Here is a 14,595-nt window from a genome sequence, read left to right as displayed (position 1 = left end):
CTTTCTTTACAGCATCAGCCTGCTCTTGTTGCGGGGGTGTGCTCATATTCTTGCTCCCTCCTGTGGCCCCCGAGGACATGGTGATGTCCATCTTCCAGGCTGTGGTCACTTATGTTTCGCTGCTGTGGTTTGTGAGGCTGAGTGAGGGGTTTCCGGACCCCGCTCAGAGGGACCTGCTGATGCGTCAGGAGGCGTCCCGGCAGACGGGGGGCCGGGTGGCGCTGACGGAGGCCGAGCAGATGCTGGACCTCCACCTCCATCAGTTAAAGGAGCAGGAGATGTCTGCAGCACTGTTCCCCCCCGCTGTCCACTTCTTCAAAGCAAAGCCTCTCATCCAGAAGAGTCCGATCTTCAAACTACTGCAGGACATGCCCAAAGGTAATCTCACAATTTGTGTTTTCTTTACTGTTTCATGTTAAAGCTGCACAGCATACAGAGGCTACAGTAACATGTCATTAACGTACCATAACTCGAATAGAGTTTAATAGATACAGCTTAAATCAGTTTGAGAAAAAAATCACGGTTTTAAGTAGTTAAAACCTACTTCTTTTTGACGATTTCCTGTAATATTTTGTTTAATTTTCACAATTTTCTTATATGTGTTGTGGCAGGAAGTTTTGGACATGAGTCTCTCTTCATATCTTACAGGAACTACATATTATTTATCAACCAATAGGAGCACGCACCTCATAGTTATTCTTAACACGCAAAATGTGAGGCACAAAATAACATCTCGGAATACATGTTTACTACCAATTTACACAAATGTACTTCAAAGACACAGACATGACTACAAATATACAAAACGTTGATGAGGAGACAGAAGAAAAATTCAACAATGAGATGTAAAAAGACACAAAAACTACACAAGAGAACTACATGTATACAACTGCAACATAATGCAAAAGAAAATTACAAAATGATACCAAAAATGACTAGTCTAAACCACACGACCGTTAGTCTGAGGTAAAAGGACTGTAATATCATTAGTGCATAATGTCTCACACACAGAGTATTGCTTTCTTTTTGGAATTAAATACATCAAGCCTGCTCATAAAATGACTGCAAAAAGACAAAAAATAAAATGCCAAAACCAATTACAACATTAGTCAAAACACGCAAAATGACTTAAAAGATGCAAATAAACAGCACCAAGTAGAAGCCAAGATCTTCATTGTATGTTACTGTCGTAGCTCAGCCCCTCAGTGTGAGTTTGAGGTACCTTCTTGGTGTTTCTGTGCCAGGTGCAGCACTACACATCCACACCTCCTCTCTGGTTGGTGTTGAATGGCTGGTGAAAAACATCACCTACAGGCCGCACTGCTACATCTGCTTCACCTGGGACAACTCGGTGCGCTTCTTGTTCTCCGACCGCCAGCCCTTCCCACGGTGGGACTGCTTCTACTGGCAGCTGCTGGAGACCTTGAGAGCCAGGATAGGAAACACAGAAGGCTTTGATAACAGGTTGAGTAATACATGAGCTTACCTTACACATTTCAGGTCAATGTATTCAATTCGAGTTGATTTTGATCTTATTTAATGTATTTTTATTTAATCTTATTTAATATATTTGTATTCTATTTTTATTTAACCTTATTCAATGTATTATTATTGTATTTGTATTTAATCTTATTTAACATATTTTTATTTAATTGTATTTAATATATTTATATTGTATTTTTATTTCATCTTATTTAATGTTTTTTATTATATTTTTATTTTATCTTATTTAATGTATTATTATTGTATTTATATTTAATCTTATTTAACATGTGTTTATTTCATCTTATTTAATGTATTTCTTTATATTTTTATTTTATCTTATTTAATGTATTTTTATTTTAGTTTTATTTCATCTTATTTAATTTAGTTTTATTTAAATTTATCTATTTTCTTTCTTTTGTTTATATTTTCTTCTCTCTATTATTGGTGTTTTTTCCTGTCCATCTCATTGAGTTTCTATTTCAAAATGTTTTTAATCTTTTATTGTCACTTGTATGTTGTTGTTTTTTGCGTTATTTATTGTGACACAGGAATGTTCAGAAAAAGCAACACATTTAAATGGAATTGATAAAAAAGCCTTTGAAATAACTATATTGGGAGAAAGTAACCCAGATGATCTGTTTGGGGTGTGTTTCAGTTTAATGCAGCACCTCACACTGTTCACTGAGGACCCGGACGGGGAGTATCCGAGCCAAGAGGTTGTGTGGGAGAAGTTTGAGAAAGCCTTCATCGCTGCTGCGGGGCTCATCAGCCACGCGCCCGTGCTGACGGATTACTTCTATAGAGGCCTGGAAGAGCTGCTGCAAGACAACATCATGTATCTGGAGCTGAGGAGCGGCCTCTCCCGGGTGTGTGTTGCTTTATTTACACCTGATCCCTAGCTCCAGAGCCATATTAGCGGTATTGGTAGCAGTAAGAGCATTGACATCAATTACTTTTTTACCTCACCCATTTCGATTTTAAAGTGGCCCTTTTATGCTCATTTTCAGATTCATATTAGTATTTTGTGCCTCTTGTGACATGTCTCCATGCTTTAATGTTCAAAAAGCTCTTTATTTTCCTCGTACTGCCTGTGCTGCAGCACCTCTTTTCACCCTCTGTCTGAAACCAGAGCCCTGTCTGCTCTGATTGGTCAGCAGGCTGGCTCTGTTGTGATTGGTCAACTGCTTAGAGATGTCCCGCCCCTTAGCCTATCAAGTCCAATGCATTGAAGAGCTAGCCAATAGAGTGGCAAAGTCCCTCCCCTTCCGGTGGACCTCCATGGGACCTTATTTCGAAATAATTATGTATTGAAGTCAATGGAGAGAGAAAGATTATCTTTCGATCCCGTTTGAATTGTGCCACGAATTACACATATGATGTTTGTCAATTTAAAAGATAATTTTGCAAGTCAAAAAAAAGGAAATGTGTCTGTGAAGTAACACATTTGTTTGTATGAAACGCTCAATGAACTACATCTCTGGTCTCCCACAACAACACACGTCACCAAGATGGCCGTCACTACTGTCTACTAGTGGCCTTTTATTGTGGCCAGCCTAAGGCACACCTGTGCAATAATCATGCTGTCTAATCAGCATCTTGATATGCCACACCTGTGAGGTGGGATGGATTATCTCGGCAAAGGAGAAGTGCTCACTATCACAGATTTTTTCAGATTTGTGAACAATATTTGAGAGAAATGGTTATTTTGTGTATATAGAAAATGTTTTAGATCTTTGAGTTCATCTCATGAAAAATGGGAGCAAAAACAAAAGTGTTGCGTTTATATTTTTGTTCAGTGTACATCTGGACATTTCATTTGTGTGTTTCAGACGTATGAGCTTGATGGAAGCATTCATGATAAGGTGTGGGCTCTGAAAACATTTCAAGAGGTTACAAGGACATTTAAAGAGGATCATCCGGACTTTCTCGGGGCTCGTATCATCATTTCTGTGCACAGGTACGGATATTTAAGTCATCTCTAAATACTTCAACTTTTTAATTGTAATACACAATTACTCCTTATTTGCTTAATTTGAGAGATGCGAACAATGTCCAAAATACTTTATATGATAGTAGTACAATATTTTCCTTTTAAATGTACTGTAGTTGATGTAGAAATTAGAATAAGAATGTTGACGTTAGACACAGATTTTAAGTAGTTAATAAGATGGTTACTTTTTCAATTAACAAACTGGGAACTATAACCATGTTGGACAAATCCTTCTCAAGCTATTATTACATTTATTATCTCTCAATGATTGCATTTGCTGTTCTCTGGAAACAGACATTTCGTTTTATTAAAAGGTCACTTCACCAATTTAATACTTATCATCCAAAAACAGTTTTATAATGTTTCTCATTAAGTGTTATTCTGTCGGTACCATATTTCTGGATGTTGAAAGGATTTTTGTGGCGACATTGCTATATAACAGATGCACCAGCTGTTAGTATGTTGTCTCCCTACTTGTGTGCAGTACATAAACGGCTCTAAATACAAAAAAGAAGCACCAGAGCTAACATTGGATACAAAGAAAATCCTCAGAAGATTAATGAGATGGCTCTCTTATCATATTAAAGTAAAATTGCACAGTAGTCTCATTGTTTTCTAGTCAAATACTGAATGATTTCTGTGTATTTTCGTTGTTGCTTCCTCCAGGGCTCTGAGTGTATCTGAGGTGAAAGCAGCTGTGAAAGAAGCCATTCAGCTGCAGAAGGACTTCCCAGATGTTGTTGCAGGATTTGACATGGTACAGTAAGAAGAGATCCGTCTTATTAAACCTCATATTTAACTGAACATTCAGCGCTTTTTAAGGGACCACTTTATCTTGTTTGTTGTGGTGACATAATTAGCCTTTCCCTGAGTTTCCAGTATGTGTTCAGGTTGGCAGGGAGGACAGTGGGAGGACTCTGTGGTACTTCAGGGACGCTCTTTCTCTGCCAGCTGAGATGGGTGTCACACTGCCGTACTTCTTTCACGCGGGCGAAACAGGTGGTTAGATTCAAAAGCACTAAATACATCATTTTTATTAACAAAAACTGAAATATTTCCCAGCTTTATGAATCTGTCGAAATATGATTGTTTGTTTTTAGATGAGGAAGGCACTGACGTAGATCAAAACCTAATGGACGCCCTTCTGTTCAACACCACACGCATCGGGCATGGCTTTGCTTTGGCACACCATCCTCTGGCCAAAGAGCTTTCTAGGAAAAGAAACGTAGCTGTGGAGCTGTGCCCCATCTCAAACCAGGTGAGATGGTAACCCATTTCATTGGCATGATGGAGAAACCATGGAGAAAAATTTGAGTCTGTTTTTTGGAGAGACGGCAGACACCTCTGCGGCCACTATCTCTAACACTCAATCATAATCAAAATTGATAAATAGCACTATGCTAAAGATAATTTGTGTGGAGGAAATTCCACACAAAAACAGAAACAACCTGTTTGGCAAGAAATTAACAAATAATAGAAGTTTAAAGCGAAGTTTTATTATTTAATAAAGTCAAAAAGCATTTAACAGAGTTAACCTATTTCAGCTGAAAGGCCAGAGTCTTGCACCAAAAAGTTCGTACAAGATCTGACCACATACAACAGAAAATACAAACACTTTATACATTACAGAAGGAGGGAAGGGGAAGGTCCTCAGCAAGCGAATTTACATTACAGGAAGTGTTCACCAGATGGTTGAAACTTGCATACATGTTCATCACAAACCAATGGTTGTAGAGACAGCCTTTTGTCTGTTCTAAGGAAGTGGAAATTAGAGGCTAGATGTGAATTCAAACCGTGGGGAAAAAACAGAGAATGAAGTTACAGTAATACTTATGATTACAACAATTTCTATTTTGGATTCTGGGTACATTTTTGGGCTCCAATCCAAGCGAACTCTCTGGAAGTCCACAAAACGTTTGGACTCTCGCAGACTTCTCTGGAACGCACCAATAAGTGTGCACGTGTAGTGAAGTCACCAGCACCTGTTTCCATATGTTATTAACCTGAATGTGTTCTGCCCTTGAGGTGCTGAAACTGGTATCGGACCTGAGGAACCACCCTGCCGCTGTGCTGATGTCGGAGGGCCACCCGATGGTGATCAGCTCCGATGACCCATCTCTGTTCGGCACCACGGGCCTCTCCTACGACTTCTATGAAGCCTTTGTTGGCATCGGAGGGTTAAAAGCAAACTTGGGTACTCTGAAAGAGCTGGCTCTGAACTCCATCAGGTGAGAATCCGTTGATTTGATCTCTCTCAGGCCCCATTTTTACTGTATTGCATAAATGGTATCCCTTCAGTGGGAAAAACAAAGGCTGTAAGACAGGGGGGTCCAAACTATGGCCTGGGGGCCAACTGCGATCCATGATCCATTTTGAAATGGGCCTATACATGAAACTTGTGATTGTCTTATATTGTACTTCTGAAATATATATAAATATTACACAATTTTCAAATAAATTCAGTCAATTAAAGTTGAAAAAATATTCAAACATATCTTATTGATAAAACGTATTTACATAACAAGTGTGAAACATACAGTACCCTTCCTATAAGCAATCTGAGGCTTCTGTTGTACACTTTTTGTAAAAAATAAATGAAACCCAATGGAAAGTTGTGATGTAGCCTAAAGCACATTCAAGTATCAAGCACAATTTACCTGCATTTGATTGATTTTGCTATCTTATAACTTATGTGGCAATATACCTCACTTACCCAGCCCTTAATATGTTGTTCTGTATGTGGCCCTCAGTGAAAAAAGCCCTGCTATAGGACGTGATTTCTACTTTATGGTTGAGAAACATTGATATGTTTAGCCTACAATCAACCTAATGATGTTAAAGTGTTGAAATGTCTTCTGCCTGCAGGTACAGCTCCCTGCCAGCCCATCTAAAGGACACAGGTGTCGTCATGTGGCAGAGAAAATGGGACGCCTTCATCTTTAAACACACATGACAAAAAACACACAACGGATCCTGATCAACTTGAATTATTGTTGTCAAAGCGATTAGCTACAGCAAACATCTTTAGGCCTGTATTCAAACAATTGGAACTACTGTTTGTGTTATTGATTGGCTGAAAACATACCCTCAGGATGTTCCTGTCCGATGTATTAAGGTATGCATTTTTTTTTTTAAACAAAAGGAATTTGAGTGAACTAGCCATTCAGACGTACTGTGGGGAATATTAAAAGCCGTTTACTGCCAATCTTTTCCTCTCATAAATAGGGTTTTCCGCACAAAGAAAAGGTAATAGCAAATGTTCACAGCGAAAACATTTTTTTCAAAACTAATGAAATAAATGACCATTCATTTAGTAGTTCATTTTTTGTCACAATATTATATTTTTCGAAAACAATCATTTAAATACATTTTGTCACAGAGTTTGCCTCTCGTAGATCCAAGTCGTCCAAAGCAAAAATGTAAACTTGCCCCAAAAGCAAACGTGTGTTTCACTGAGCTGCAGATTGTCATGGCTCCTTTATCATCCTGTCTTCTGAACCCTGCCCACCAAGCTGGCCTTTGATGAGATGTTGTATTTTCCATCTCTGACTGGTGCACTGCTGAACAACCAGTTTATAATTGCTGTATCCAGCCATCATTATTTCTAGGCACCTCTTTGTTTCTCTGTTCTGGATAGCTCCATCCTGGGAAAAAAAACATATTTATTTTCCTCCAAAAAGACTGACCTCTTTTGTGCATATGTGTATTCAAATTGTATTAAAAAGTACCTGTTTAAAATCCCACAGTATGTGGAATTTCTTCTGCTCGGCCATTTTGCACTCATACAGTCCTGGATGGACTCCGGAGCCGGGGTCCGACAGACAGCGGTTGCTGTTGTACTTGTGAGATTTTATTCCACCGATGTACAGTTGTCCATTGGTGCGATAATAACAGTGCTACAACAAAAAGCTATTATAATCCAAAACCAAAACTGAATTAGTGTCTGTGTGCATACAGTGGACTTTGAACATACCTGGCTGAACTGGTAGTGACAACCATATACAATGGGAGTGTTCCCAGGCATTGGGCCTTGGTCAATGCAGAATTTAGGCATCAGATCATTAACAAGCTGCAAACAGAAGCAGAGATAGTTAGTATGACGTTAAAGAAAAAAAAGAAAAAAAAAAAAAAAAAAAAAATCAGGCTCCAGCCTCATATTTTTTTTCTTTATGAATACCAAATACCAAAGCAGGGGTATGTCCTGATATGTGGTTTTATTTTTTCTAATGGGATTTGAAGAAGAATATAGAATTCCACCAGGCTTATCTTTTCATTTTAGACAATTTCAGGTTGTTTTACTATGATTCCTACAAAAAAAATCATTATCTTCCAGAGAGTAAATCTGTAGATACAGACAGAGTCTAGCACAGTTCTAACATTTAAATAGGTGGATTACAAAGATGGTTCACGGAATTTAACACACAAACACAACACATAAACAATTATTTTGGTTTCTCTAATCAGTCCTTTTGTGAGGTATTGAATAGTTTCCCTCTTTAGGCCTCTCAAATGTATTCCAAATTGTAAAAAAAAAAAAATCTAAATCAATCTTAGTCTCAACCCATACAGTACATGTAGATGTTTGCCCCTGCTGACATTGGGTAAAAACTACACATATTTGAAACCACCACTTAGCATGACAATGTTAAATCAAATACAGACTTGCTACTTTCTGATAGACGTGGAGACAATTTAGTTGTGAAAAAATGTCTAAAATATATTCATTTAATCCTTAACAAAGCCTTCTAAAGCATGCCATCTGATATTGTTTCCTACTCACCGCTCCATAAGCTAGCAGGTCCTTCAAAGGGTCTAGCATGGGGTAAACATTATCCAGATACCACTGGAAGGGCTTGCAGTTCAGCCTCTCTCTCAGCTTTTTCCTCTCCGACACATCCCCAATGTCTATCCCATGATTCTGTGAGGAAACAAAAGGTCACAAAAAAGTATAGGAACTACAGTTTAAGGATATAAGATGTAGTTTTAAAAATATATCGTTTTTATTCAGGTGTCATCCCCTTACTTCGAAGGGAAGGTTCCAGGCAATGTTGACATTGTTCTTATAGTCATCCATCCACACCTCGGCCACCCTCAGAGCATTACGCCTCATCATTCCACTCAAATCAGGGAGGTAAGGCTTGCTGGCTCGTTCAATGTGGGCAACTTTAGAGCAAGGAATAACCTCTATGCTTCCTCCACACAGCCACACCTGCCAAGACACGAAAGGTCAAATATTTAAAAAGTGCATTAATGGGTCATTCTAGACACATTAAAACACATGTACTGTATTATATTAGCTGATTCCTTGCCGATATTAACATTGCAATGGAGTAGCATCTTAAAAATAGTGTCAATTTAAATTTCCCTGAAAATCTCACCCGGATGCCGAGTTCCACATTTTCACCGCCGTATATTTTCATTCCACCATCAAGGCTTCCGATCTCTCCAAAGAACTTGCTATCAGCTACAAGAATCCCCATGATGGCCGGGCTCCTACACGTCACAATTTGTCTCGTTAAGATTTTGAAATTAAACACCAGCTATACTTCATCCATGGTCAATGCATTTCAGATATCAGAGTAAGTAAAGTGGTTCATGAGTCACTTCCTTCAAACAAATGATATGATATTTATTTTAAGCCACGTGCAGTTTTCTTTTCCTTGACTGACATTTTGAGAATTATTATATCCTCTGCAGCCAAGGCCAATATTTTTGAAGTGATACTTATAACATTGACACTGGTAAAGGAAATATCGACAGTGTCAACATCGTTAGCATACAGATAAATATGTGTATGTTGTTCTAATGGTTCTCCCATTTTGACGTTCTACTGAATGGAAAAACAACTAGCTGGAACAAAAACAAATCTGCAGGGCGTGAACAGTCTGTTGACAGTACAAACATTGACCTGGCGTTGTAGTAGTAAGACTGCACTTAATCCTCCTATGACAACCTGTGACTCTCAATGATAACAAATTAACCTTTTAATTCTTATAGTCCAATAAAGCCTTACGTATAAATGTTCACCTCTAAAACTCACTCATGTTTTGGCTGTGTTCTTAGTACATTTTGAAACAAGTAAAAAAGGGTAAAAAAGTTGTTCTGGGGTTATGTGCCATAAAAACCTTGTCTGGTAGCAAGCTCTACTTGACAAATACATTTTCCCAAATTGTCAGACTTTACTTAAAAAGGTCACATATTATACTATTTTTCAACAATATATTATAAGTCTCAGATATATACAAAACATGTTTATGGCATGCATTGTTGCATCCCATAATCCCCTCTGTTTCAGCCCTGTTCTAAAAGTGCTGATTCTCTGTCTGTATGTTTAAATGAAAATGAACTGCCACCCCCCTCTGCAAAGGGTTTGGTTTGATAAGGAACAACGGTGCTCTAGGAGGAGATTCAGGTTATAAGGTGGGCGGGTGTTACCTTGGTTGGTTATTGGCTAATGGTTACACAAGCCAAAAAACCAGTGGCCAAAATCTGATCAGCTTTTCAGACAGGTTTTTATATAGATTGATCAGGACAAAAAGAGAGAGAATATTTTTACCTGAAACTTTCCGAATCTCTTAATGCAGAGGGGACACATATTTATGTATGAAAGACATGAAAAAATACATTTTGCATAATAGGTGACCTTTAAGTGTGGAAGAATGTTTTTGTGTGTGTGATTTCCCTGGCAGCTGCTCCTGAACTTACTTTCCAGGCAGTGAGTCGTCCTTTAAAGCATACCACTCGGGTCTGAAGGACTCGTACATGCACCACAGAGCCCAGTCAAAGGCATCCGCAGCTGGTATGTAGGGGATAAGTTTCAGGTCGTCGTAATTAACTTTGTCAAACACTGGTGTCAGTATCACGGTGCGGTCCTCTTTGATCCGAGCCAACATGGGCTCTGCCCTAGACACAGTTTTCAGAAACACAGAGTTTTACGCAGAGAGATGAAAACTGAGGTGTGACAAATCCTATGGCTTAGACCTACCATTCAACATGGACTTCTATGTGAGCATCCAAGATGGCCACCACTTCCCCCACAGCAACCTTCCACCCCGAGAGTCTGGCCTGAGTGAGGCCGAGCCGCTCGGAGTGACGGACTCTCTTCACCAGGGCTGGACGCTCCTCGTGGATAGAGTTTATGTATTCATCCAGTTTCTCCATTAAATCTTCTGCAAATGTAAAAGAGAGGAATCTGAGAGGTAGATTCATTCCAACGGGCCATATCAATCAAACAATCATCCAACAAATCCCTAATCACTTGTCCAATCAAATGTTACAATCCTGCATTGATGTGCAGTCAAAGGGTCACACAATATAGAAGCCATTGAAAGAAGTAAACTTCCAGTATGTGTACAAAAATAATACGCCCTTTACGATGGACACATTGATGCGAGCTTCAGCTGTTCTGCAAGTCACTTATTTTTAACAATGTTGTGTTCTTGTGAACAAATTGATCATAAATGCACATGTTTTTTATGAATGAGCATAACGCAGCATAAAACAACCCCAAATAAGCATGGTAGATGAGACTGTGTTTAAAGAAGGGTCGGTTTGACTCTTCACCGAGTCCACCAACAGTAGCAGGTCGCAAAGCCGGGGGGGGGGGGGCTCACCAGTCAAGTCAAAACACCTCTGACACAACTTTTAACCTCAAACACTTTTTATTTTAATGACATTTTCACACATGTTGTTTTCTTCTGATATTTTTGACATTCTATACTATGTCGCTATTTTCTGAAATGTTCCACATACTATGTCGTTTTTTTGGCATATTTTCGATTTACTCTATGTTTGTTTTTTTATATTCGACATACTATACAATATTGCTTTTTTGCATATTTTCGACTGACTTTACTGTCGTTTTTTGTGAATATTCAACATACTATACTTTGTCGTTTATTTTATATTAAACATACGTCATATGTCGTTACTTGCATATTTTCGACATAGTACAGTTAGACTTCTTTTTTACATAACATGCTATGACTTTTTACGACATACAACATGCATTTTTAAAGAATTTGTGTGAAGATACATTGTTGAAGATGTGCGAGCTTGATGATGATTGCTTTTATCCATCTTTGCATACAGCTTGGGGTAGGAGAGATAATATCTTGAGTAATTCGGGTGAACTGAAACTTTAAACATCCACTACCTTGGACCTACCGTTACTGCTGTAATCATCCACAAGTATGATTTCTTTCAGCAGGTGAGCTGGTGTCTTGTCTATGATGCTGCGAATGGCTCTTTTGATGATAGAAAGTGCTTCATCCAGGTAGATTAATATGACACTCATGGAAGGCAGATCCTTAGGGTATTTTTTATCAGCACACCTGAGAGGGAAAAAATTCAAATGTTGCTTTTTTTGTCCCTAATAATAGATATTTAAATATATATTTACATACAAAAATGCTGATTGACAAGTTTGTATCCAAGATGTATCTCAGTAAGAGCTACAATTAACTATTAGCTTTATAATTGATTGATCCATTAATCATTTTCTTTATTAATAGAGGTATAGTGAGTCTACAAAAGGTCAATAAATAGTGAATTTTAAAGAGCGACCTAAGTTAACATCTGTGTTACTTGTTTGGTGCAACCTGCACCTCCAAAAAACGAATACATTTATCTTAATATTGCAAAAGACTAAGACTAACAACCAGCAAATGTCACATCCTAGTCACAAAAAAGCCTCATCAACTATTGCTCATGTGATATCTGGACATTAAACTGAAATCAAAAATGTAAATGTTTGTTTTCTACTACATTGAAAGTAGTAACATTTAATTATTTGTCATATAATCTCATCAGTGGGTGTTATTATCTGTCCAAAGTGTGTTTGTTCGGTCACCATTAAAGACAGATAAACTGAGTTCCTGTCCTGTTCCTGGAACATCATTTGTTTCTCTGATAAGGGAGCCCCATAAAGCAGCTCAATGTGGCTCCAGTGGTGTGTGGCAGGTCTATCAGTAGTTTATTATCTCTTACAGTAAGTTATCCTCACCTGGCTGGCCTGGTGTCAGGGATCTCTCTGTTGAGGGGCAGCCGGTCACTGAGGAAGGCGTTGTATCCGTAGCTCTGGAACAACCTCTCTGCCTCCTTCTGCTCCTCCTCCGACAGATCGTCCCCCCACTTGGTGAACAGATGAGAGTTCGGGTAGAGCTTCCTCACCACGCTCCTCTCCTTCTTCACATCTGCGTTGTTCTGGTTCACCAGTTCCTTCTTTTCAAGTTTATTCATCACATTGACTGTTGACAAAAAATATAAGGTTTAACCCTTCTTCTGCTTTATACAACTGACTTTAAATACAGGTTTTCTTCCCTATAACATAACAGAATACGCCTAATGTCAATAAGAAACACTAGTCTGTTGCACTGGGGGAGTTTTGACATGTACAGCCCATCCACCTTTTAGAACAGCCAGAATATTTTGATAATTATTTAATTATTTGAGTCTATTTTCAAGGGACAAATATAAAATATTATCCAGTTTTAAATGTGACACTTGCTGCTTTACTTTACCAAATAAATGTCACCTGGGCTTTTGGAAATGTGTATTTTTCTTTCAATAACAATTATTATTATTATCAGCAGATTCATCGATCATGGAAACCAGTGTTAGCTGCAGCCCTATCCAATAAACATTGTTTATTATATAAATTGGACAATTTAAATATCTAAAAAACACTTTCCTTTTCATCCAATTTTGGTCCAGATTCAATCTAGACATATTATTTGTATAGTTAAATAATACATTTGGTGTAAATACTTTTCCATGCTAAATTGTTTCTTAAAAATACTTGTTATCCTTATATATTTCTTTTTTTCACCTACTTTGCAACTAATGTTTTTAGATTGTTAATGTACGCACCACCGGATACCAAAGCAAATGTCTTGATGTGTAAACGTACCTGACAATAAACTTGATTCTGATTAATCTTTTGACTTGGAAAACAACAAATCAAATGCTCAAATGCTTAAGTATTGAAATCAAGTTGAATGATTTGATAAGGTAAGAAGCAGCCCATTGAGACTCACGCAGTCTGTTGATGTCTGTTTCCATCTTGTCCATCCTGTTGAGCATCCCCTGACCCCTGATGGAGTCGTTGTGATGGGCACTACTAAGTCTCTCTGAGTGGGTATGAACCTCCTTCTTTATGGAGCCGAGGTAAAGAAGAGACCCAGCTATGGCAAAGGCCAGAAGGAATCCTTTAATCCAGCCAGATCTCATCCTGGGGCTTCTGTGCATGTCTTCTGAAAATAATCCCCTGCTTTTAATTTCAGGTGCTCTCACTTTCACCCTCCTTATCCAAATACAACGCCAACACGCATTGACAAACCACAGCTGTGTTCTCAGACAGATTTGTGTGAAGTGTGGTTTTCAATTGATTCTGCTCTGCTGCCTCTCTTGCATTACACCAGGTGTGAATCATTAGCTGTAGTCACCTGGGGGGAGAGAAAACCAGCAGAACTCTGCAGGTTACTGGATCAGGACTGAGACTTATGATGTTCACCTTGTATCTGATGATGCTGCAGATACAAAATGAACTAAATATTACTAATAACATCTTTTACATTTTATTTCTGCTCATGCAAAACTCCTTCCTTCTGTTTTCAAGCGAGTAAATCAGGAGGTCAGGGCTGCAAAGTGTTTTTGACTGATAGTTTTTTTTGGAAAAAAGTTATATTATCTGTGTTTTTATCATGTTAGGCACACTGTTTGTGTTACATGTTTTACTAAGCCCTTTGTTCCCCACCCATAATGATCTTATTCATACATCAGCAGTTGAAAAGCAAACAGGACACTACATCCTTGTGCAATCTGATATTAAAGCAGCCAGTCCGAGGAAACTACATTGAGAGACACGTAGAGCAAGCCTTAGTTGATCTTTCCATTACCAGATGTTATTGTGTTTGGTTAAAGTATAAAGGCAAAGGAGGGAGGTGTTGGGTGTGATCCTGCTTTGTGCTTTCAGACACTATGTCGTTTCTTGCTTGCATGAAAGTATTGTATGTGGAGATAGACACCCACTGAGGACATGATATGGGGTAAAAATCAGTCCCTCAGGTTGTTTACTCAAATGATCCTATAAAACCCTCACAAGAGAGGATGATGGGGGA

The 14,595-nt window shown here is 38.4% G+C and overlaps 2 protein-coding genes across 2 annotated transcripts; one reads left to right on the top strand and one right to left on the bottom strand.

Annotated features, from left to right (window-relative positions):
* The first annotated feature begins 77 nt into the window (after positions 1–77).
* On the top strand, positions 78–6,903 carry ada2b (adenosine deaminase 2b). Its single transcript, XM_034235868.1, has 9 exons — positions 78–378; positions 1,245–1,464; positions 2,141–2,351; positions 3,315–3,442; positions 4,142–4,232; positions 4,366–4,474; positions 4,576–4,733; positions 5,501–5,703; positions 6,341–6,903. Exons 1-9 carry the CDS (start codon positions 78–80, stop codon positions 6,426–6,428), a joined length of 1,509 nt encoding a protein of 502 aa, XP_034091759.1. The 3' UTR covers positions 6,429–6,903.
* LOC117559176 (probable polypeptide N-acetylgalactosaminyltransferase 8) lies at positions 6,793–13,723 on the bottom strand. The gene is made up of 11 exons (XM_034235867.1): positions 13,513–13,723; positions 12,480–12,723; positions 11,642–11,808; positions 10,461–10,644; positions 10,181–10,378; positions 8,854–8,968; positions 8,499–8,684; positions 8,256–8,393; positions 7,449–7,544; positions 7,204–7,371; positions 6,793–7,119 (listed from the first exon to the last, which is right to left on the bottom strand). Exons 1-11 carry the CDS (start codon positions 13,721–13,723, stop codon positions 6,943–6,945), a joined length of 1,884 nt encoding a protein of 627 aa, XP_034091758.1. The 3' UTR covers positions 6,793–6,942.
* Positions 13,724–14,595: the final 872 nt, after the last annotated feature.

The sequence above is a fragment of the Gymnodraco acuticeps genome, unplaced genomic scaffold (assembly GCF_902827175.1).
Source record: "Gymnodraco acuticeps unplaced genomic scaffold, fGymAcu1.1, whole genome shotgun sequence".
Classification (NCBI taxonomy): Eukaryota; Metazoa; Chordata; class Actinopteri; order Perciformes; family Bathydraconidae; genus Gymnodraco; species Gymnodraco acuticeps.
The sequence above is the reverse complement of the archived record's forward strand: the minus strand, read 5'-3'. Positions and strand labels throughout refer to the sequence as shown.